This window comes from Dendrobates tinctorius, unplaced genomic scaffold, assembly GCF_039654945.1.
Source record: "Dendrobates tinctorius isolate UK_male_01 unplaced genomic scaffold, ASM3965494v1 ptg000266l, whole genome shotgun sequence".
Classification (NCBI taxonomy): domain Eukaryota; kingdom Metazoa; phylum Chordata; class Amphibia; order Anura; family Dendrobatidae; genus Dendrobates; species Dendrobates tinctorius.
In genome coordinates, this window is record NW_027361933.1 from 56,638 (window position 1) to 83,514 (window position 26,877).

The 26,877-nt window shown below is 42.3% G+C and overlaps 1 protein-coding gene across 4 annotated transcripts in view; it reads left to right on the top strand.

Annotated features, from left to right (window-relative positions):
* LOC141069560 (uncharacterized) overlaps positions 1 to 26,877 on the top strand; it is a 118,401-nt gene that overhangs the window by 14,823 nt on the left and 76,701 nt on the right. For all 4 annotated transcript variants that reach the window (XM_073559221.1, XM_073559220.1, XM_073559219.1 and 1 more), the window contains exons 2-4: positions 19,958 to 20,106; positions 20,194 to 20,382; positions 20,459 to 20,576. In XM_073559221.1, coding sequence (XP_073415322.1) covers positions 19,987 to 20,106; positions 20,194 to 20,382; positions 20,459 to 20,576 — 427 coding nt within the window. In that variant the 5' untranslated portion in view covers positions 19,958 to 19,986. The remainder of the gene's footprint in view (positions 1 to 19,957; positions 20,107 to 20,193; positions 20,383 to 20,458; positions 20,577 to 26,877) is intronic.

Sequence of the window (26,877 nt, forward strand, 5' to 3'; positions counted from 1 at the left end):
GGAATGTACATGGAATATGTGCAGAATAGGGGACTGAGCACATATCCCATATATACAGCTGTATAGTGTATGCCCTGTGCTTGTTATATGCGAATGTACATGGAATATGTGCAGAATACAGAGGACTGAGCGCATATCCCATATATACAGCTGTATAGTGTATGCCCTGCGCTTGTTATATGGGAATGTACATGGAATATGTGCAGAATACAGAGGACTGAGCGCATATCCCATATATACAGCTGTATAGTGTATGCCCTGTGCTTGTTATATGGGAATGTACATGGAATATGTGCAGAATACAGAGAACTGAGCGCATATCCCATATATACAGCTGTATAGTGTATGCACTGTGCTTGTTATATGGGAATGTACATGGAATATGTGCAGAAGAGGACTGAGCGCATATCCCATATATACAGTTGTATAGTGTATGCCCTGCGCTTGTTATATGGGAATGTACATGGAATATGTGCAGAATACAGAGGACTGAGCGCATATCCCATATATACAGCTGTATAGTGTATGCCCTGTGCTTGTTATATGGGAATGTACATGGAATATGTGCAGAATAGAGGACTGAGCGCATATCCCATATATACAGCTGTATAGTGTATGCCCTGTGCTTGTTATATGGGAATGTACATGGAATATGTGCAGAATAGAGGACTGAGCGCATATCCCATATATACAGCTGTATAGTGTATGCCCTGTGCTTGTTATATGGGAATGTACATGGAATATGTGCAGAATAGAGGACTGAGCGCATATCCCATATATACAGTTGTATAGTGTATGTCCTGCGCTTGTTATATGGGAATGTACATGGAATATGTGCAGAATAGAGGACTGAGCGCATATCCCATATATACAGCTGTATAGTGTATTCCCTGTGCTTGTTATATGGGACTGTACATGTAATATGTGCAGAATGCAGAGGACTGAGCACATATCCCATATATACAGCTGTATAGTGTATTCCCTGTGCTTGTTATATGGGAATGTACATGGAATATGTGCAGAATATAGAGGACTGAGCGCATATCCCATATATACAGCTGTATAGTGTATGCCCTGTGTTTGTTATATGGGACTGTACATGGAATATGTGCAGAATATAGAGGACTGAGCGCATATCCCATATATACAGCTGTATAGTGTATGCCCTGTGCTTGTTATATGGGACTGTACATGGAATATGTGCAAAATATAGAGGACTGAGCGCATATCCCATATATACAGCTGTATAGTGTATGCCCTGTGCTTGTTATATGGGAATGTACATGTAATATGTGCAGAATACAGAGGACTGAGCGCATATCCCATATATACAGCTGTATAGTGTATGCCCTGTGCTTGTTATATGGGAATGTACATGGAATATGTGCAGAATACAGAGGACTCAGCGCATATCCCATATATACAACTGTATAGTGTATGCCCTGCGCTTGTTATATGGGAATGTACATGGAATATGTGCAGAATACAGAGGACTGAGCGCATATCCCATATATACAGCTGTATAGTGTATGCCCTTGCGCTTGTTATATGGGACTGTACATGGAATATGTGCAGAATAGAGGACTGAGCGCATATCCCATATATACAGCTGTATAGTGTATGCCCTGTGCTTGTTATATGGGAATGTACATGGAATATGTGCAGAATGCAGAGGACTGAGCGCATATCCCATATATACAGCTGTATAGTGTATGCCCTGTGCTTGTTATATGGGAATGTACATGGAATATGTGCAGAATAGAGGACTGAGCGCATATCCCATATATACAGCTGTATAGTGTATGTCCTGTGCTTGTTATATGGGAATGTACATGGAATATGTGCAGAATATAGAGGACTGAGCGCATATCCCATATATACAGCTGTATAGTGTATGTCCTGTGCTTGTTATATGGGAATGTACATGGAATATGTGCAGAATATAGAGGACTGAGCGCATATCCCATATATACAGCTGTATAGTGTATGCCCTGCGCTTGTTATATGGGACTGTACATGGAATATGTGCAGAATACAGAGGACTGAGCGCATATCCCATATATACAGCTGTATAGTGTATGCCCTGTGCTTGTTATATGGGAATGTACATGGAATATGTGCAGAATATAGAGGAATGAGCGCATATCCCATATATACAGCTGTATAGTGTATGCCCTGTGCTTGTTATATGGGAATGTACATGGAATATGTGCAAAATACAGAGGACTGAGCGCATATCCCATATATACAGCTGTATAGTGTATGCCCTGTGCTTGTTATATGGGACTGTACATGGAAAATGTGCAGAATAGAGGACTGAGCGCATATCCCATATATACAGCTGTATAGTGTATGCCCTGCGCTTGTTATATGGGAATGTACATGGAATATGTGCAGAATAGGGGACTGAGCACATATCCCATATGTACAGCTGTATAGTGTATGCCCTGTGCTTGTTATATGCGAATGTACATGGTATATGTGCAGAATACAGAGGACTGAGCGCATATCCCATATATACAGCTGTATAGTGTATGCCCTGCGCTTGTTATATGGGAATGTACATGGAATATGTGCAGAATACAGAGGACTGAGCGCATATCCCATATATACAGCTGTATAGTGTATGCCCTGTGCTTGTTATATGGGAATGTACATGGAATATGTGCAGAATACAGAGAACTGAGCGCATATCCCATATATACAGCTGTATAGTGTATGCCCTGTGCTTGTTATATGGGAATGTACATGGAATATGTGCAGAATAGAGGACTGAGCGCATATCCCATATATACAGTTGTATAGTGTGTGCCCTGCGCTTGTTATATGGGAATGTACATGGAATATGTGCAGAATACAGAGGACTGAGCGCATATCCCATATATACAGCTGTATAGTGTATGCCCTGCGCTTGTTATATGGGAATGTACATGGAATATGTGCAGAATAGAGGACTGAGCGCATATCCCATATATACAGCTGTATAGTGTATGCCCTGTGCTTGTTATATGGGAATGTACATGGAATATGTGCAGAATAGAGGACTGAGCGCATATCCCATATATACAGTTGAATAGTGTATGTCCTGCGCTTGTTATATGGGAATGTATATGGAATATGTGCAGTATAGAGGACTGAGCGCATATCCCATATATACAGTTGTATAGTGTATGCCCTGCGCTTGTTATATGGGAATGTACATGGAATATGTGCAGAATACAGAGGACTGAGCGCATATCCCATATATACAGCTGTATAGTGTATTCCCTGTGCTTGTTATATGGGACTGTACATGTAATATGTGCAGAATACAGAGGACTGAGCACATATCCCATATATACAGCTGTATAGTGTATTCCCTGTGCTTGTTATATGGGAATGTACATGGAATATGTGCAGAATATAGAGGACTGAGCGCATATCCCATATATACAGCTGTATAGTGTATGCCCTGTGCTTGTTATATGGGAATGTACATGTAATATGTGCAGAATACAGAGGACTGAGCGCATATCCCATATATACAGCTGTATAGTGTATGCCCTGTGCTTGTTATATGGGAATGTACATGGAATATGTGCAGAATACAGAGGACTCAGCGCATATCCCATATATACAGCTGTATAGTGTATGCACTGCGGTTGTTATATGGGAATGTACATGGAATATGTGCAGAATACAGAGGACTGAGCGCATATCCCATATATACAGCTGTATAGTGTATGCCCTTGCGCTTGTTATATGGGACTGTACATGGAATATGTGCAGAATAGAGGACTGAGCGCATATCCCATATATACAGCTGTATAGTGTATGCCCTGTGCTTGTTATATGGGAATGTACATGGAATATGTGCAGAATACAGAGGACTGAGCACATATCCCATATATACTGCTGTATAGTGTATGCCCTGTGCTTGTTATATGGGAATGTACATGGAATATGTGCAGAATACAGAGGACTGAGCGCATATCCCATATATACAGCTGTATAGTGTATGCCCTGCGCTTGTTATATGGGAATGTACATGGAATATGTGCAGAATACAGAGGACTGAGCACATTTCCCATATATACAGCTGTATAGTGTATTCCCTGTGCTTGTTATATGGGAATGTACATGGAATATGTGCAGAATACAGAGGACTGAGCGCATATCCCATATATACAGCTGTATAGTGTATGCCCTGCGCTTGTTATATGGGAATGTACATGGAATATGTGCAGAATATAGAGGACTGAGAGCATATCCCATATATACAGCTGTATAGTGTATGCACTGTGCTTGTTATATGGGAATGTACATGGAATATGTGCAGAATACAGAGGACTGACACATATCCCATATATACAGCTGTATAGTGTATTCCCTGTGCTTGTTATATGGGAATGTACATGGAATATGTGCAGAATACAGAGGACTGAGCGCATATCACATATATACAGCTGTATAGTGTATGCCCTGCGCTTGTTATATGGGAATGTACATGGAATATGTGCAGAATACAGAGGACTGAGCACATATCCCATATATACAGCTGTATAGTGTATTCCCTGCGCTTGTTATATGGTAATGTACATGGAATATGTGCAGAATATCGAGAACTGAGCGCATATCCCATATATACAGCTGTATAGTGTATGCCCTGTGCTTGTTATATGGGAATGTACATGGAATATGTGCAGAATAGAGGACTGAGCGCATATCCCATATATACAGCTGTATAGTGTATTCCCTGTGCTTGTTATATGGGAATGTACATGGAATATGTGCAGAATACAGAGGACTGAGCGCATATCCCATATATACAGCTGTATAGTGTATGCACTGCGCTTGTTATATGGGACTGTACATGGAATATGTGCAGAATACAGAGGACTGTGCGCATATCCCATATATACAGCTGTATAGTATATTCCCTGTGCTTGTTATATGGGAATGTACATGGAATATGTGCAGAATATAGAGGACTGAGCGCATATCCCATATATACAGCTGTATAGTGTATTCCCTGTGCTTGTTATATGGGACTGTACATGGAATATGTGCAGAATATAGAGGACTGCGTGCATATCCCATATATACAGCTGTATAGTGTATGCCCTGCGCTTGTTATATGGGACTGTACATGGAATATGTGCAGAATACAGAGGACTGTGCACATATCCCATATATACAGCTGTATAGTGTATGCCCTGTGCTTGTTATATGGGAATGTACATGGAATATGTGCAGAATACAGAGGACTGAGCGCATATCCCATATATACAGCTGTATAGTGTATGCCCTGTGCTTGTTATATGGGAATGTACATGGAATATGTGCAGAATACAGAGGACTGCGCGCATATCCCATATATACAGCTGTATAGTGTATGCCCTGTGCTTGTTATATGGGAATGTACATGGAATATGTGCAGAATACAGAGGACTGAGCGCATATCCCATATATACAGCTGTATAGTGTATGCCCTGTGCTTGTTATATGGGAATGTACATGAAATATGTGCAGAATGTAGAGGAATGAGCACATATCCCATATATACAGCTGTATAGTGTATGCCCTGTGCTTGTTATATGGGACTGTACATGGAATATGTGCAGAATAGAGGACTGAGCGCATATCCCATATATACAGCTGTATAGTGTATGCCCTGTGCTTGTTATATGGGAATGTACATGGAATATGTGCAAAATACAGAGGACTGAGCGCATATCCCATATATACAGCTGTATAGTGTATGCCCTGTGCTTGTTATATGGGACTGTACATGGAATATGTGCAGAATAGAGGACTGAGCGCATATCCCATATATACAGCTGTATAGTGTATGCCCTGCGCTTGTTATATGGGAATGTACATGGAATATGTGCAGAATAGGGGACTGAGCACATATCCCATATATACAGCTGTATAGTGTATGCCCTGTGCTTGTTATATGCGAATGTACATGGAATATGTGCAGAATACAGAGGACTGAGCGCATATCCCATATATACAGCTGTATAGTGTATGCCCTGCGCTTGTTATATGGGAATGTACATGGAATATGTGCAGAATACAGAGGACTGAGCGCATATCCCATATATACAGCTGTATAGTGTATGCCCTGTGCTTGTTATATGGGAATGTACATGGAATATGTGCAGAATACAGAGAACTGAGCGCATATCCCATATATACAGCTGTATAGTGTATGCACTGTGCTTGTTATATGGGAATGTACATGGAATATGTGCAGAATAGAGGACTGAGCGCATATCCCATATATACAGTTGTATAGTGTATGCCCTGCGCTTGTTATATGGGAATGTACATGGAATATGTGCAGAATACAGAGGACTGAGCGCATATCCCATATATACAGCTGTATAGTGTATGCCCTGTGCTTGTTATATGGAAATGTACATGGAATATGTGCAGAATAGAGGACTGAGCGCATATCCCATATATACAGCTGTATAGTGTATGCCCTGTGCTTGTTATATGGGAATGTACATGGAATATGTGCAGAATAGAGGACTGAGCGCATATCCCATATATACAGCTGTATAGTGTATGCCCTGTGCTTGTTATATGGGAATGTACATGGAATATGTGCAGAATAGAGGACTGAGCGCATATCCCATATATACAGTTGTATAGTGTATGTCCTGCGCTTGTTATATGGGAATGTACATGGAATATGTGCAGAATAGAGGACTGAGCGCATATCCCATATATACAGTTGTATAGTGTATACCCTGCGCTTGTTATATGGGAATGTATATGGAATATGTGCAGAATACAGAGGACTGAGCGCATATCCCATATATACAGCTGTATAGTGTATTCCCTGTGCTTGTTATATGGGACTGTACATGTAATATGTGCAGAATATAGATGACTGAGCACATATCCCATATATACAGCTGTATAGTGTATTCCCTGTGCTTGTTATATGGGAATGTACATGGAATATGTGCAGAATATAGAGGACTGAGGAGGACTGAGCGCATATCCCATATATACAGCTGTATAGTGTATGCCCTGTGTTTGTTATATGGGACTGTACATGGAATATGTGCAGAATATAGAGGACTGAGCGCATATCCCATATATACAGCTGTATAGTGTATGCCCTGTGCTTGTTATATGGGACTGTACATGGAATATGTGCAAAATATAGAGGACTGAGCGCATATCCCATATATACAGCTGTATAGTGTATGCCCTGTGCTTGTTATATGGGAATGTACATGTAATATGTGCAGAATACAGAGGACTGAGCGCATATCCCATATATACAGCTGTATAGTGTATGCCCTGTGCTTGTTATATGGGAATGTACATGGAATATGTGCAGAATACAGAGGACTGAGCGCATATCCCATATATACAGCTGTATAGTGTATGCCCTGCGCTTGTTATATGGGAATGTACATGGAATATGTGCAGAATACAGAGGACTGAGCGCATATCCCATATATACAGCTGTATAGTGTATGCCCTTGCGCTTGTTATATGGGACTGTACATGGAATATGTGCAGAATAGAGGACTGAGCGCATATCCCATATATACAGCTGTATAGTGTATGCCCTGTGCTTGTTATATGGGAATGTACATGGAATATGTGCAGAATATAGAGGACTGAGCGCATATCCCATATATACAGCTGTATAGTGTATGTCCTGTGCTTGTTATATGGGAATGTACATGGAATATGTGCAGAATATAGAGGACTGAGCGCATATCCCATATATACAGCTGTATAGTGTATGCCCTGCGCTTGTTATATGGGACTGTACATGGAATATGTGCAGAATACAGAGGACTAAGTTCATATTCCATATATACAGCTGTACAGTGTATGCCCTGTGCTTGTTATATGGGAATGTACATGTAATATGTGCAGAATACAGAGGACTGCGCGCATATCCAATATATACAGCTGTATAGTGTATGCCCTGTGCTTGTTATATGGGAATGTACATGGAATATGTGCAGAATGCAGAGGACTGAGCGCATATCCCATATATACAGCTGTATAGTGTTTGCCCTGTGCTTGTTATATGGGAATGTACATGGAATATGTGCAGAATACAGAGGACTGAGCGCATATCCCATATATACAGCTGTATAGTGTATTCCCTGTGCTTGTTATATGGGAATGTACATGGAATATGTGCAGAATACAGAGGACTGAGCGCATATCCCATATATACAGCTGTATAGTGTATTCCCTGCACTTGTTATATGGGACTGTACATGGAATATGTGCAGAATACAGAGGACTGAGCGCATATCCCATATACAGTTGTCGCCAAAAGTATTGACACCCCTGCTATTCTGTCAGATAATACTCAGTTTCTTCCTGAAAATGGTTGCAAACACAAATTCTTTGGTATTATTATCTTCATTTAATTTGTCTTAAATGAAAAAACACAAAAAGAATTGTCCTAAAGCCAAATTGGATATAATTCCACACCAAACATAAAAAAGAGGGTGGACAAAAGTATTGGCACTGTTCGAAAAATCATGTGATGCTTCTCTAATTTGTGTAATTAACAGGACCTGTAACTTACCTGTGGCACCTAACAGGTGTTGGCAATAACTAAATCACACTTGCAGCCAGTTGACATGGATTAAAGTTGACTCAACCTCTGTCCTGTGTCCTTGTGTGTACCTCATTGAGCATGGAGAAAAGAAAGAAGACCAAAGAACTGTCTGAGGACTTGAGAAACCAAATTGTGAGGAAGCATGAGCAATCTCAATGCTACAAGTCCATCTACAAAGACCTGAATGTTCCTGTGTCTACCGTGTGCAGTGTCATCAAGAAGTTTAAAGCCCATGGCACTGTGGCTAACCTCCCTAGATGTGGACGGAAAAGAAAAATTGACAAGAGATTTCAACGCAAAATTGTGCGGATGTTGGATAAAGAACCTCGACTAACATCCAAACAAGTTCAAGCTGCCCTGCAGTCCGAGGGTACAACAGTGTCAACCCGTACTATCCGTCGGCATCTGAATGAAAAGGGACTGTATGGTAGGAGACCCAGGAAGACCCCACTTCTTACCCCGAGACATAAAAAAGCCAGGCTGGAGTTTGCCAAAACTTACCTGAAAAAGCCTAAAACGTTTTGGAAGAATGTTCTCTGGTCAGATGAGACAAAAGTAGAGCTTTTTGGGCAAAGGCATCAACATAGAGTTTACAGGAGAAAAAGAGAGGCATTCAAAGAAAAGAACACGGTCCCTACAGTCAAACATGGCGGAGGTTCCCTGATGTTTTGGGGTTGCTTTGCTGCCTCTGGCACTGGACTGCTTGACCGTTTACATGGCATTATGAAGTCTGAAGACTACCAACAAATTTTGCAGCATAATGTAGGGCCCAGTGTGAGAAAGCTGGGTCTCCCTCAGAGGTCATGGGTCTTCCAGCAGGACAATGACCCAAAACACCCTTCAAAAAGCACTAGAAAATGGTTTGAGAGAAAGCACTGGAGACTAGAGTTGAGTGACTTTGGTCGGATCGGGTTTCGTGAAACCCGAATGAAACAAAATAAGTTTCAGATGAAACTCGTCCGACTAGAGCAAAACAAAGTCGGAGTTTCGTCCGAAACCCGACCCCAATGCAAGTCAATGGGAAATAAAAGTCGGACGAAACTCCGACTTTTTTTGCTCTAGTCGGACGAGTTTCATCTGAAACTTATTTTGTTTCATTCGGGTTTCACGAAACCCGATCCGACCAAAGTCGCTCAACTCTACTGGAGACTTCTAATGTGGCCAGCAATGAGTCCAGACCTGAATCCCATAGAACACCTGTGCAGAGATCTAAAAATGGCAGTTTGGAGAAGGAACCCTTCAAATATCAGGGACCTGGAGCAGTTTGCCAAAGAAGAATGGTCTAAAATTCCAGCAGAGCATTGTAAGAAACTCATTGATGGTTACCGGAAGCGGTTGGTCGCAGTTATTTTGGCTAAAGGTTGTGCAACCAAGTATTAGGCCGAGGGTGCCAATACTTTTGTCTCGCCCATTTTTGGAGTTTTGTGTGAAATGATCAATGTTTTGCTTTTTGCTTCATTCTCTTTTGTGTTTTTTCATTTAAGACAAATAAAATGAAGATAATAATACCAAAGAATTTGTGTTTGCAATCATTTTCAGGAAGAAACTGAGTATTATCTGACAGAATTGCAGGGGTGTCAATACTTTTGGCAACAACTGTATACAGCTGTATAGTGTATGCCCTTTGCTTGTTATATGGGAATGTACATGGAATATGTGCAGAATATAGAGGACTGAGCTTATATCCCATATATACAGCTGTATAGTGTATGCCCTGTGCTTGTTATATGGGAATGTACATGGAATATGTGCAGAATAGAGGACTGAGCGCATATCCCATATATACAGCTGTATAGTGTATGCCCTGCGCTTGTTATATGGGAATGTACATGGAATATGTGCAGAATATAGAGGACTGAGAGCATATCCCATATATACAGCTGTATAGTGTATGCCCTGCGCCTGTTATATGGGACTGTACATGGAATATGTGCAGAATAGAGGACTGAGCGCATATCCCATATATACAGTTGTATAGTGTATGCCCTGTGCTTGTTATATGGGAATGTACATGGAATATGTGCAGAATAGAGGACTGAGTGCATATCCCATATATACAGTCATATGTAAAAGTTTGGGCACCCCTATTAATGTTAACCTTTTTTCTTTATAACAATTTTGGTTTTTGCAACAGCTATTTCAGTTTTATATATCTAATAACTGATGGACTCAGTTATATTTCTGGATTCAAATGAGGTTTATTGTACTAACAGAAAATGTGCAATCTGCATTTAAACAAAATTTGACCGGTGCAAAAGTATGGGCACCCTTATCATTTTCTTGATTTGAACACTCTTAACTACTTTTTACTGACTTCCTGAAGCACTAAATTGGTTTTGTAACCTCATTGAGCTTTGAACTTCATAGCCAGGTGTATCAAATCATGAGAAAAGGTATTTAAAGTGGCCACTTGCAAATACTTCTCCTATTTGCTTCTCCTATGAAGAGTGGCATCATGGGCTCCTCAAAACAACTCTCAAATGATCTGAAAACAAAGATTATTCAACATAGCTTTTCAGGGGAAGGATACAAAAAGTTGTCTCAGAGATTTAACCTGTCAGTTTCCACTGTGAGGAACATAGTAAGGAAATGGAAGAACACAGGTACAGTTCTTGTTAAGCCCAGAAGTGGCAGGCCAAGAAAAATATCAGAAAGGCAGAGAAGAAGAATGGTGAGAACAGTCAAGGACAATCCACAGACCACCTCCAAAGACCTGCAGCATCATCTTGCTGCAGATGGTGTCACTGTGCATCGGTCAACAATACAGCGCATGCATAACGCCTTTTTGTATGACCAAACAACTCAATCTTTGTTTCATCAGTCCACAGGACCTTCTTCCAACATGTAACTGGCTTGTCCAAATGTGCTTTTGCATACCTCAGGCGACTCTGTTTGTGGCGTGCTAGCAGAAACGGCTTCTTTCGCATCACTCTCCGATACAGCTTCTCCTTGTGCAAAGTGCGCTGTATTGTTGACCGATGCACAGTGACACCATCTGCAGCAAGATGATGCTGCAGGTCTTTGGAGGTGGTCTGTGGATTGTCCTTGACTGTTCTCACCATTCTTCTTCTCTGCCTTTCTGATATTTTTCTTGGCCTGCCACTTCTGGGCTTAACAAGAACTGTACCTGTGTTCTTCCATTTCCTTACTATGTTCCTCACAGTGGAAACTGACAGGTTAAATCTCTGAGACAACTTTTTGTATCCTTCCCCTGAAAAGCTATGTTGAATAATCTTTGTTTTCAGATCATTTGAGAGTTGTTTTGAGGAGCCCATGATGCCACTCTTCATAGGAGAATCAAATAGGAGAACTACTTGCAAGTGGCCACCTTAAATACCTTTTCTCATGATTTGATACACCTGGCTATGAAGTTCAAAGCTGAATGAGGTTGCAAAACCAATTTAGTGCTTCAGGAAGTCAGTAAAAAGTAGTTAGGAGTGTTCAAATCAAGAAAATGATAAGGGTGCCCATACTTTTGCACCGGTGAAATTTTGTTTAAATGCAGATTGCACATTTTCTGTTAGTACAATAAAACTCATTTAAATCCAGAAATATAACTGAGTCCATCAGTTATTAGATATATGAAACTGAAATACCTGTTGCAAAAACCAAAATTGTTATAAAGAAAAAAGGTTAACATTAATAGGGGTGCCCAAACTTTTACATATGACTGTACAGCTGTATAGTGTATGCCCTGCGCTTGTTATATGGGAATGTACATGGAATATGTGCAGAATAGAGGACTGAGCGCATATCCCATATATACAGTTGTATAGTGTATGCCCTGCGCTTGTTATATGGGACTGTACATGGAATATGTGCAGAATATAGAGGACTGAGCACATATCCCATATATACAGCTGTATAGTGTGCCCTGTGCTTGTTATATGGGAATGTACATGTAATATGTGCAAAATATAGAGGACTGAGCACATATCCCATATATACAGCTGTATAGTGTATTCCCTGTGCTTGTTATATGGGACTGTACATGGAATATGTGCAGAATATAGAGGACTGAGCACATATCCCATATATACAGCTGTATAGTGTATGCCCTGTGCTTGTTATATGGGAATGTACATGGAATATGTGCAGAATAGAGGACTGAGTGCATATCCCATATATACAGCTGTATAGTGTATGCCCTGCGCTTGTTATATGGGACTGTACATGGAATATGTGCAGAATACAGAGGACTGAGCGCATATCCCATATATACAGCTGTATAGTGTATGCCCTGCGCTTGTTATATGGGACTGTACATGGAATATGTGCAGAATATAGAGGACTGAGCGCATATCCCATATATACAGCTGTATAGTGTATGCCCTGTGTTTGTTATATGGGAATGTACATGGAATATGTGCAGAATAGAGGACTGAGCGCATATCCCATATATACAGTTGTATAGTGTATGCCCTGTGCTTGTTATATGGGAATGTACATGGAATATGTGCAGAATACAGAGGACTGAGCACATATCCCATATATACAGCTGTATAGTGTATGCCCTGTGCTTGTTATATGGGACTGTACATGGAATATGTGCAGAATGCAGAGGACTGAGCGCATATCCCATATATACAGTTGTATAGTGTATTCCCTGTGCTTGTTATATGGGAATGTACATGGAATATGTGCAGAATATAGAGGACTGAGCGCATATCCCATATATACAGCTGTATAGTGTATGCCCTGCGCTTGTTATATGGGACTGTACATGGAATATGTGCAGAATACAGAGAACTGAGCGCATATCCCATATATGCAGCTAATGGCAGGGAGTGGCAGAAATATGCAACAGCTGAGATTAAAGCTATATGGAATCCCAGCAGGGTAAAAAATGATCTCTTAACTCTTTCCACACCAAGTGAAAAACAATATGCTCCAATTGCTGTGACCTTTTGATCCCAGATACCCCAAAGGTCTCAGCAGGATCCGGCACATTCGTGACAATATGTGCGTATTGTAGCGGAATTAACATATATTCGGGTGTATATTGCATAAATGGAATATGTGCAGATCATAGTAAAGTGTCCACATGTTACATATTATTTATAATGGTGAATAATTATGATACCTGCATATTAGTGGATTACTGCAGTAATGGGCAGCGATATACTATAATAGGAAATGTATATTACCTCCAGATGTAGAGTGGTGTCAGACCAGCCCTTGAAAAGTAAGTGTTCTTTACATTTATTGCAGCGAAACATTCATGGATAACTATCCAACACCGGACAGGTATGACCATGTCCTAATAATTGGTTACATGAGACTGTTGTCCTGTCCAGAGTATAGCATCATTTCTTTGCTTCTGATGTCAGATCGGACAGCAGATCGGGTCTGTAGAAAAATTGTTCATTGCCCACTAGTGCTAACCAGTATAAATGATATGTTTTTGTGATACATAGAATTTATTCACAAAGTTATATGTAATTCTCATATTGGATTCTGTCTGGTTTTTACCTTGTAATCTGAGGGCAGCATGAGGTAGGCGCTGAGATTTTGATTTCAGTGATGTCACTTGTTAGACTGTGTGCTGTTTCAGTACAATGAGTGTTTTAGCAGAAGGAGATTATCACTGCTGGGCTAGCTGTCCTCCGGTCCAGCTCCACCCCCAGCACTAACAGTATACAATGTATGCAGAAAGCTGTGGGTGGACAAGGGAAAGCTTTCTGAGCTCTGCTACATCTGAAAACTTTGATAGTATCACAACTGCTGCGTCCAGTAATCTGAGTGATACATTGTTGGAATCAGGATCTCCTTGCCTACATTATGCTGCTTTCAGATGAGTTAGCAAAAACCCGGTGGCAGATTCGCCTTAAGTCTTTATGGGAAGAAATTAAAACAAATCAGCATTTCCACTTTTTTTTTTTACTTTTAAGTTTCTACACTTCACAAATAAATCTTTGTCTTTATTCTGAGGATCATAATGATTTTAGCAATGCCAAATTTCTATAAATTTCTATAGTATGGGTTTTTTTTTTTACATTTTTGTTCTATTATATTCTGAAAAAAAAACAAACTGCTTTTGGGGCACCAAATTCTGATAGTCGTAAGTTTTACAATTTTCTGTCGGCGGAGCTGTATGAGGGCTTATTTTTACTGAGCAGACTGCTCTTCGATGGAACAGTTTTGATATATGAAACTTTTTGATCACTTTTTATTACTCTTTATGGGAAGCAAAATGAAAATGCAATTCTATGTTTTGTTTATTTACTTTGTTAAACACCATTCAACTTTGGCAGAGGCATAGTTTGGGGTTCAGCTCAGGGAGGCGAACCTTCCGAGTGGTCCCCTAATCAGGTAACAATGTTTACACCTGTGGTGGTGCACTCTAATCGGGGGTATAGTGGAACCTCAGTAGATGACCAACCATGCTGTTACTGAAAATAAATCTCTAAGACAAACCCTGATAATACTGCCATATAGTCATAGACATAAGTGCTTGCTGCAGAATGTATAAGAGATTACAGGGCAGTTAAACATAGTGACTTACAGCCGATGTTCTTTCTAATGGAGTCTTTCATTTTTCCTGTCATTTGCATCTGAAGCAGACCAGCATGATGGCTAGTTCCAGCCGTGACTCATCTGCAGATATTACAGCAGACACATTTGACATCTCACATTTCCAGCACCGTACCCGTCTATCTTCAACCTGTACAAATTTCTCATCCTACTGATACCCAAATACTGAGCCGCTGCTGCCATATGTGTCACTTTGCTGTATGCTACAAAAACCGTGCTCCTCTTATTGGCCCACATAGTACTGTGCACCTTACATAGTTGTGAAGATTTGCAGGGGGGATATATTTGGTTATCCCACCGCTGCCACCAATATGTCACGAACTGCAGGGGTGTTTGGTTGCCCCCAGTTCTTCAGCAGGGATTTATGTATATCCCACTTTCCAGTTCCGGTTTGGAACTTGCAGCTCCCCGGCGCCCCCCTTATCGTCAGGTCAGTCAGGGAACTGCACTTAGGATAAGTAGTCGCCAGACGGGCCGCCTCACCGTGTACGGGCTAATGGGAAGGCTGCAGTGAGGGAGATGACTAATCCCGGTCCCAGGCGGGATATACACTTATCAAACTCTGTCCGTCACTGCCATGGTCTCCCCCAAAAGCCCAGAACACACTCTACGCTGCCACCAGCTCCTGGTTCTAATTAAGATATTTAGATCGGGTCAGGAGCCACCCGTTCTGTAGCGTTGGCTTGATTTAGCACGGAGGTCGTGGGGATACGTTACAGAGCGAGGAGAAATGAAGCTAGTAATTTTATATTTTACTCCAAAAAGTAGGCAGTGTTTACAAATATGTAAAAAGATGTTACAATTTGAGACAATTTAGAATGTACAGTCAATTACAAAATAAACGATTAAAGGTGAAAAATAAGCACTTACAGATATCTCAGTCCATGGAAAGCATGTATTTTGGGGGGGAGGGGCTCCCAAAGGCAAGGATTCAGCCTGCAGCATGGATGGTATGCGCGGTCTCCCCCAGGTCTCTCTGACCTCAAACTGAGGTTCCTGATCATATACCCTCTGCTTGTGACATCACTGAGGTGGACGGAGCTATGGAAGCACTCCCCTTTTCAGAAATGCCTAATAAAATCATAAGTATCACATCTCGGGGGAGGGTACCTCGTAAAGCGATAAACAAAGTATCATTTTTTCTCGGCATGACGTTAGTATTCATTTAAATCCAAACATGGCTTGGCTACGTGCCTCGGTTAAGTAGTAATCCACTACTTGGATTCTGCTGGTCCATGAGCTTAGAAAATTCAGTGGAGTGTGGTTCTATCGGTGTAGGCTCCAAATATTTAACTTTTACACCTATATCACTAATTGGGGTCAAGATATGCCCTCTCACATACACATAGCATAGTGTGAAGAAGAGCTCCCCTGGTGCCAGGGAGCTGTGAGGGGGGTGGTCAAATCTCCAGCGTGTGTGTGTCAGAAAAGCCATGGAACGGTCTAGAAAGATGTGATGATAAAGAAAAACCATACATCATATTTATATTAATGTGACAATAATGCCTCCCTTGTGCCTTGCAGATGGTAAAATTGCCCCTAGAAAATATTAATGCCATAGAAAACGATGTCCACGTTTTGCCCCTATAAAGTAATAATGCCCTGTGCTCAACTTAACGTTCACAATTCTCAATAAAACTTCTTAAGTGCCCACCTATTATTTTCCAATGTCTCGTGATTTACCCTATGTACTGCTCCCCTAGGCACAGTGTGATGGGCCTCCAGCTCCCCCTAGGCACAGTGTGATGGGCCTCCAGCTCCCCCTAGGCACAGTGTGATGGGCCTCCAGCTCCCCCTAGGCACAGTGTGATGGGCCTCCAGCTCCCCCTAGGCACAGTGTGATGGGCCTCCAGCTCCCCCTAGGCACAGTGTGATGGGCCTCCAGCTCCCCCTAGGCACAGTGTGATGGGCCTCCAGCTCCCCCTAGGCACAGTGTGATGGGCCTCCAGCTCCCCCTAGGCACAGTGTGATGGGCCTCCAGCTCCCCCTAGGCACAGTGTGATGGGCCTCCAGCTCCCCCTAGGCACAGTGTGATGGGCCTCCAGCTCTCCGGCGCCCCTCTTACCCTCAGGTCAGTCAGGGAACTTCACCGAGGATAATTGGTCGCCGGACGGGCCACTTGTGCACTGGCTATTAGGCACTCTGCAGTGAGGGAATTATAACTGCTCTGGCCACAGCCAAACAATCAGCTTATAAAGCTCGTTCAGTCACTGCCAGCTTATCCACCTAGCCCAGAACACACTTCGCTGCCACCCGCTCCGATTTCAATATTAATATTTAAATTAATAAAGAGAGTCCAAAGCCAACCCAAATTAGTAGCGTAATCAACTTCAGGTGCGTGAAAATTCGGTATAGAACATGGAGAAACAAAACTAATAATTTTATATTTTACTCCCAAAAGATAGGCAGTGTTTACAGAAGGTATAAAAAGATTTTACGATATGAGACAATTCAAAGTATGTACAAAGCAATTACAAATAAAGCAGGGTTAAAGAAGAAAAACACTCACATGTTGCTGAGGTCATTCCAGGCTAACCAGGCTGGGGGAGGGGCGACACATCAAAATGCATGGAGGGTCTTGATGCAACAGTGTCCAGGCAGCAACTCCAGGCTGGGCTTAGTTGCAGTAACTTATACTTCTGGGCTTGTGACATCACTAAAGGGGCTGGTTTACCTGCATCCTCCCCTTTTCCAGAGTTACAGATTTGGTTCTGAAAACTTCTAATGATCAGAACTTGGCTGGAGAACGTAGCAGAATAATGGCAGAAGCCTCACTCATCTGGTCTTGAATTTACCTTAATTTTGACACCAAACACTGGCTGTCTATTCAGCTCCGTTCAGGAGAAATCCATTTCTCAGGTTCTTTTTGTGCTATAGTTTAGCAAAAAACACTGTAGAGAATCTCTATTGAAGCACTTTCCAAATATGTATCTGTCATATTTCTATCATAAACTCACGTCGCGTTATGACCAAATGATTAGATTCTAACTATACATGATGGCAAAGCCAGCACATGGGGAAAGACAAAGGAAGCTCTCTCTTGGCTAATTAACATTCCTTCAGGAGGGTGAAGAGGAAGGAATGAGTAAGCTGGAGTTTCAGGTTACAGACTGTGAGTGTAAGGGCCCCGTCACACATAGCGACTCACCGGCGATCCCGACATGATCGCTGGTGTGTCGCTACATGATCGTTGGTGAGCTGCCAAACTGGCAGATCTCAGCAGCAATCAGGACAGCGACACGCGGGCAACAAGCGACGCACGTCGCTTAGTTACCCGCAGTGTACGTTAAGATACCAGTGTGCTGGTGCAGGGAGCTGGTAACCCAGGTAATCATCGGGTTTCTAAGCGCCGCAGTATTACACGTATTTACACAATAAAGGGGAAAACCTGGGAAACAATAACATTGGAGGGTCCTGCGATAGGGAACGGGGACGTGGAGACCTTCTGCACTCCCCTGAGTCAGTGTCTCTACACTCCTAACGTTCCCTAGTCCGGTTCCGCACCGGGCGCCGATCAGGATACCTAAAAACCCTGACTCGCCCTGCACTAGTCCCTTACTAGTGAAGAGGACGGTGCGGAAACTAATCCCACCACTGCACTAAACACAAATTGAGGAAAGTGACAAAACAGGGAAACACCACTTAGCTTTGCTCTGTTGCTAATGCTCCCAGCAACAGAGTCCAACACCTGAGTGCATCTTTTCCTCCGACCGGGTCCAACACCTGAGGGCACCTTTTCCTCTGACCGGGTCCAACACCAGAGTGCCTCCTTGGAGCCACAGAGTCCAGCACCTAAGTGCAGCTGTCTAGCAACTGAGTCCGGCACCTGAATGTAGCTTTCCAGCAACCGAGTCCAGCATCTGAGTGTAGCTTTCAGCAACCGAGTCCAGCCTCTGAGTGCTGCTTTACACCATAGCTGCCACTCAACCAAGCTTTGCAAGAACTCCTTGCTGACACCATAGCTACCACTAAACCAAGCTATGCAAGCATTCCTGGCTGACACCATAGCTGCCACTCCAGGACTCTGACTGAGCTGCCCGGGACTCTCCATCCTTCACCACGGCCTGGTTGCAACTGAGAAATCATATCACCAACAGTGATTGCCACCACCTGACACTCTTTTATAGGTCAGAGCCAGCAATCACATCTGCTTTATAATCACGTGCACTAAACTAAATAAACCAGAGTGTAATGACACTAACGACCACCGGGGGGGGGGGGGGGCGGCAAAACTAAAACTGAAACCACCACGGTACAATGACCCTAATGGCCACCGGGGGCAAAACTACCTTTAGCACACAGCTAAGGGGGAAAAAAAAGGTTACTTGAACATTTTATCTGTCAGATCCAACCTGGATCGTGACAGTATGTACACGTAGGTCTTTGTTACGGGACATTGTTGCGATAATGCTCTGGGGGTGCCAGTAGGCTGACAGTGGGTGCGATCCTACTCTGTCGAATGCCTTAAATTCCACTATTGCTATGTACAGTGGCATGTGAAGGGTTTAAGCAGAAGCTTAGCTGTGTATTGCAGCCAATTCCTGCTATGGATAGCACAGGCAAAATTCTGCACCCAAAGTACTTGCAATTAGGACGTACTGTAACATATTAATATCATATTTTTCTGCTTCCCCCTCCTGCATACCCACATATATTCAATGTACCTAGGGTAAAAGGGATGTATTGGTTGTGTCCTGCTCTTTGCTGATCTGGCTGTTAGTGTTATGTTTCTGATGTAAACCGACAAAGTGGTGAGGAACAGAATTGACAAGATAAGTACATTGGTCTTATTCCTTTTTTTAAAATCACCTTTTCTCCTTCCAGGTTCCTGTCGTTTAGGATCTTGGTGGTTGATGTATTCTTTACGAGACTGTTGCTCGATTGACCCATCAACATTGGATAAGGACAGATGCAAGATGGCGAACAGAATACTAAATCTCACCCTGGAGATCATATACCTGCTAACTGGAGAGGTGAGGCTTCCTATGAATGACGTGGAAGGTGGGACATTGTGGGAAGACATGTACTGACATTTATAAGGGTCTCTCTTTCACACACAGGAGTACACAGTAGTCAAGTCCTCCAGTGAGTGTGTGGCCCCGAGCAATAATGACCAGGAGTTAGAAGAAAGGGTAAAATATCAGAGTCCAATAATGAAACATCCACCTAATTCTCTGATATACGACAGTAACAACACACAGAAGATCCTGGAACTCACCGACAAGATCAAAGAGCTGCTGACAGCCGAGGTGAGAAGTGCGGAGACATTACCCACTAATAATAAGGGAGAGATGTCAAGGATGACTGTAGGATTGTGTGTGACAGGTGTCTATAAGAAGTCAGGATGTCCCTTTCTCCATGGAGGAGTGGGAGTATATAGAAGATAAGAAGGATCTGTGCAAGGATGTAATGATGGAGGATCACCAGACTCTCATATCACCAGGTAAGCAGAGACTTTCATCTTTAAAGGCTTTGTCCATTTTCAAATACCCTTTTAGAGAAATTTGAGTCAATAGAGGGGCATTAATGTTGCAGTATTCTCATCTTTTGACCAGAGTAATTTGAATACTTTAAAAAAAGTCAGGTTTCTCATAAAATTGCAGCTGATACATATGAAAATCAGCTGAGTGAAAGGCTTATCTGTGAACCTTACAAGAGAGAAGAACGCAAGCCCTTGAAAGTGTTCATACAATGGGTTATTGGAATGTGCATATTGTAGATTCAGACTTAAGGCAGCAAAATTACAATGGAATACATATGGAAACAGAGTAAAGACACTTGTGTTAGGCCGAGGTCAGACTTGCGAGAAACTCGCACGAGTCTCGCACCTCAATACCCGGCACTGCCGCCAGCACTCGCGACCGGAGTGTATTTCTATGCAGCCGCACACTCCTGTCCTGAGTGCCGGCAGCAGTGCCGGGTATTGAGGTGCAGGACTCGTGTGAGTTTCTTGCAAGTCTGACCCTGGCTTTAAACCTTAGATTTTTCATAGTTTCCCTCTTTTAGGCTGTGCACACGTCCGGAATTGCCGCAGATTTTATGCGGTTTTGCTTCTACGCAAGTTATATACCGGGGGTGGGGGGGGGGGGGGTGGGAGCGGGGGTGTCAGATCATACTTAAACACCCCCCCCCCCCCCCCGGCGCGGTCTCTGCAGCCCCCTGCTTCTCCCGGTCTCAGGCTCCTTCCTTCAGCGGTCACATGGTACCGCTCATTAAAGTCATGAATATGCACATATTTATGACTTTAACCCCTTTCCTACAATGGCCGGGTGTCAGCTGATTATCACAGCTGAGACCCGGCACAAACACGATCGCGGTGTACCGGGGTTAAAGGAAAGCATCGTCAGGGAGGGGGCTCCCTCCGTGCTTCCCTGAGCCCCCCACAGCAGCGCAATGTGCAGCGCTGCTGCGGGGGGCTCCATCCCTGCAGGTCCCCGAATCCAAGATGTCGACGGGGGCCTTCGGGGGCCTGCAGGGAACTGGCTTCCTCATGTCTGCAAAGCGCAGGCATGAGGAAGTCTGCAGCAGTGCCTGTGACAGACTGCTGATCTGTCACAGTGACCTGTGATGTGACAGATCAGCGATCTGTCACAGGACAGTGATGTCCCACCTGGGACAATGTAATAAAGTTAAAAAAAAAAAAAGAAAAAGTGTAATAATAATTTTTAAAAAATCGCTAAATAAATTAAAAAAAATATACACTGTGTACCAAATTATTATGCAAATTATATTTTTCTCTGATTTTCCTAAATAGTCGGTTCAAATGACAGTCAGTCTAATAAAAGTCATCACCCGTTAGAGTATACATCAAATTTTATTGAAGAAACCTCCCAATAATAACAGTATAATCTCCAAAATGACTAAAAACTCAAATTGCACTATTCCAAATTATTAGGCACATTAGAATTTCTAAACATTTGATATGTTTTAAAGAACTGAAAATGCTCATTTGTGGAATTTGCAGCATTAGGAGGTCACATTCACCGAACAAAAAAGCTATTTAACTCCAAAACATCCTAACAGGCCAAGTTACATGCTATCATAGGAACCCTTCTGTGACATCACCTTCACAATTCTTGCATCCATTGAACTTGGGAGTTTTTGGAGAGTTTCTGCTTGGATTTCTTTGCATGAAGTTGGAATAGCCTCCTAGAGTTGCTGTTTTGATGTGAACTGCCTCCCTCATAGATCTTTTGCTTGATGATACTCCAAAGGTTCTCTACAGGGTTGAGGTCAGGGGAAGATGGTGGCCATACCATGAGTTTATCTCCTTTTATGCCTATAGCAGTCAATGACTCAGAGGTATTCTTTGCAGCATGAGATGGTGCATTGTCATGCATGAAGAGGATTTTGCTCCTGAAGGCACATTTCTGCTTTTTATACCATGGAAGGCAGCTGTCAGTCAGAAACTCTATATACATTACTTTGCAGAGGTCATTTTCACACCTTCAGGAACCTTAAAGAGCCCTACCAGCTGTTTCCCCATGATTCCGGCCCAAAACATGACTCCTCCACCTCCTTGCTGATGTCGCAGCCTTGTTGGGACATAGTGGCCATCCACTACTCCATCCATCTGGACCATCCAGGGTTGCTCGACACTCATCAGTAAACAAGACTGTATGAAAATTAGTCTTCATGTATGTCTTGACCCACTGCTACAATTTCTGCTTGTGAACACTTTTTAGGGGTGGCCGAATAGTAGGTTTATGCACCACAGCAAGCCTTTGAAGGATCCTACACCATGAGGTTCGAGGGACTCCAGAGGCACCAGCAGCTTTAAATATCTGTTTGCTGGTTTGTAATGGCTTTTTAGCAGCTGCTCTCTTAATCCGATGAACTTGCCTGGCAGAAACCTTCCTCATTCTGCCTTTATCAGCACAAACATGTCTGTGCTCAGAATCAACCACAAATCTCTTAACAGTACGATGGTCACGTTTAAATTTTTGGGAAATATCTAATGTTTTCATCTCTTGACCAAGGCATTGCACTATTTGATGCTTTTCAGCAGCAGAGAGGTCCTTTTTCTTTCCTAAATTCCTTGAAACCTGTGCCCTGCTTAATAATGTGGAACATCATTCTTAAGTAGTTTTCCTTTAATTGGGCTCACCTGGTAAACTAATTATCACAGGATTTTGAGATTGATTTCAGTGATCCAAAGAGCCCTGATACACAATACCATCTATGAGTTTATTTGAAAAACAAAAAATTACATCTTTATGACACTTAAATCCAATTTGCATAATAATTTGGAACGCAGTTTATATATTCTCTAATAAATTCATTTTTTGGAAATAATAAAAAAAAACAATAAAAGTACAGATATTTGGTATCGCCGCGTCCGTAACATCCCGCCCTATAAAACTGTCCCATTAGTTAACCCCTTTAGCGAACCCCTTAAAAAATAAAAACAAAAAAAGAAACAAAAAATAATCATTTATTATCATACCGCCGAACAAATAGTGCAATAACGCACGATCAAAAAGACTGATATAAATAACCATGGTACCGCTGAAAACGTCATCTTGTCCCGCAAAAAACGAGCCGCTATACAGCGTCATCAGTGAAAAAATAAAGTTATAGCTCGCAGAATAAAGCGATGCAAAAATAATTATTTTTTATTTAAAATTGTTTTCATTACATAAAAGCGCTAAAACATAAAAAAAACGACATAAATGAGGTATCGCTGTAACCGTACTGACCCGAAGAATATAATCGCCTTATCAATTTTACCGCACGCGGAACGGTGTAAACGCACCCCCCAAAAGAAATTCATGAAACGCTGGTTTTTGTTCATTCTGCATCCCAAAAATCGGAATAAAAAGCGATCAAAAGATTTCACGTGCCCGATAATGATACCAATAAAAACGTCAACTCATCCTGAAAAAAATAAGACCTCACATGACTCAGTGGGTCAAAATTTGGAAACATTATAGCTCTCAATATGTGGTGATGCAAAAACTATTTTTACAATAAAAAGCGTCTTTTAGCGTGTGACAGCTGCCAAATATAAAAACCGCCATAAATAGTAAATCAAACCCCCCCCATTATCACCCCCTTAGTTAGGGGAAAAATAGTAAAATTAAAAAAATGTATTTCCATTTTCCCATTAGGGCTGTGTTGAGGTTAGGGTTGGAGTTAGAATTGGGGGGTTTCCACTGTTTGGGCACATCAGGTGCTCGCCAAACGCAACATGGCATCTGTTCTCAATTCCAGCCAATTCTGCGTTGAAAAAGTAAAATGGTGCTCCTTCCCTTCCAAGCTCTGCCATGCTCCCAAACAGTGTTTTACCCCACATATGGGGTATCAGCCTACTCAGGACAAATTGCAAAACAACTTTTGGGGTCCAATTTCTCCTGTTACCCTTAGGAAAATAAAAAATTGGGGGCAAAAATATCATTTTTGTGGAAAAAAAGATTTTTTTATTTTCACGCCCGGGCGTTATAAACTTCTGTGAAGCACTTGGGGGTTCAAAGTGCTCACCACACATCTAGATAAGTTCCGTGGGGGGTCTAGTTTCCAAAATGGGGTCACTTGTGGGGAGTTTGAATAGTTTAGGCACATCAGAGGCTCTCCAAAAGCACATGACACCCACAGACCATTCCATCAAAGTCTGCATTCCAAAACGTCACTACTTCCCTTCCGAGCCCCGACGTGTGCCCATACAGTAGTTTTCTCCCACATATGAGGTATCCGCATACTCAAGACAAATTGGACAGCAACTTTTGGGGTCCAATTTCTCCTGGTACCCTTGGGAAAATAAAAAATTGGGGACTAAATGATCATGTTTGTGGAAAAAATATGATTGTTTTATTTTCACGCCAGGGCATTATAAACTTCTGTGAAGCACTGGGGGGTTCAAAGTGCTCACCACACATCTAGAGAAGTTCCTTGGGGGGTCTAGTTTCCAAAATGTTGTCATTTGTGGGGGATTTCCACTGTTTTGGTACATCAGTTTCCAAACTCGACATGGTGTCCGATCTCAATTCCAGCCAAAAACGTCAAATGGCGCTGCTTCCCTTCCGAGCTCTGCCATGCGCCCAAATAGTTGTTTACACCCACATATGGGGTATCAGCGTACTCAGGACAAATTGCACAATAACTTTTAGGGTCCTGTTACCTTTGGGAAAATAAAAATTGGGGGTGAAAAGATCATTTTTGTGGAAAAAATATGAATTTTTAATTGTACTGCTGTACGTTATAAACTTTTGTGAAGCCCTTGTGGGTTCAAAAAGTTCTCACAACATATCTAGATTAGTTCCTTGGGGGGTCTAGTTTCCAAAATGGGGTCACTTGTGGGGGGTTTTCACTGTTTAGGTACATCAGGGGCTCTCCAAACGTGACATGGCGTCCGATCTGAATTCCAGCCAATTTTGCATTGAAAAAGTCAAACGGCGCTCCTTCCCTTCTGAGCTCTGCCATGCACCGAAACAGTATCAGGTATCAGCGTACTCAGGACAAATTGCACAATAACTTTTGCAGTCCAATTTCTCCAGTTACCCTTGGTAAAATAAAAAAAATTGAACCTGAAGTATTTTTTTTGTGAAAAAAAGTTAGATGTTCATTTTTTTTTTTAAATATTCAAAAAATTCCTGTGAAGCACCTGAAGGGTTAATAAACTTCTTGAATGTGGTTTTGAGCACCTTAAGGGGTGCAGTTTTTAGAATGGTGTCACTTTTGGGTATTTTCTATCATATAGACCCCTCAAAGTGGCTTCAAATGTGATGTGGTCCGTAAAAATAAAATGGTGTTGCAAAAATGAGAAATCGCTGGTCAACTTTTAACCCTTATAACTTCCTAACAGAAAAAATTTTGGTTCCAAAATTGTGCTGATGTAATGTGCGAGTAAACATGTGGGAAATGTTACTTATTAAGTTTTTTGTGTGCTGTATCTCTGTGATTTAAGGGCATAAAAATTCAAAGTTAGAAAATTGCGAAATTTTCAAAATTTTCGCCAAATTTCTGTTTTTTTCACAAATAAACACAAGTTATTTGAATGAAATTTTACCACTAACATGAAGTACAATATGTCACGAGAAAACAGTGTCAGAATCACCGAGATCCATGGAAGCGTTTCAGAGTTATTACCTCATAAAGGGACAGTGGTCAGGATTGTAAAAATTGGCCCGGGAGTTAACGTGCAAACCACCCTTGGTAGTGAAGGGGTTAATGAGCGGTACCACGTGACCGCTGAAGGAAGGAGCCTGAGACTGGGAGAAGCAGGGGGGCTGCAGAGACCGCACAAGGATGGGGTAAGTATAAGCTTTATTCACCTGTCCCCAGTCCATCGATGCACGCTGCTGTCCTCTGCTCCACGTCCTCTGTCTGTGATGTTCGGGTCAGAGGGCGCGGTGAAGTAGTTAGTGCGCGCCGCGCCCTTTGCCTGAACGTCCCTGACAGAGGAGCCCGGCAGACAGAGCGAAGCGCAGCCGGGGAGCGGTAAATATCGCCAGTGCCGGGGTCCTGAGCCAGTGGTGACATCAGAACCTGTCACCGCCTGCTCAGGACACCAGCATCGGGCCCCCATCGACGAGAGGTGAGTGTGTCATTTTCTCATGCAGCGGCAGCAGCAGCAATATATGGGGGCATAATCTATGGAACAGAATCTATGGAGCAACATATGGGGGCATAAACTATGGAGCAGCATATGGGGGCATAAACTATGGAGCAGCATATGGGGGCATAAACTATGGAGCAGCATATGGGGGCATAAACTATGGAGCAGCATATGGGGGCATAAACTATGG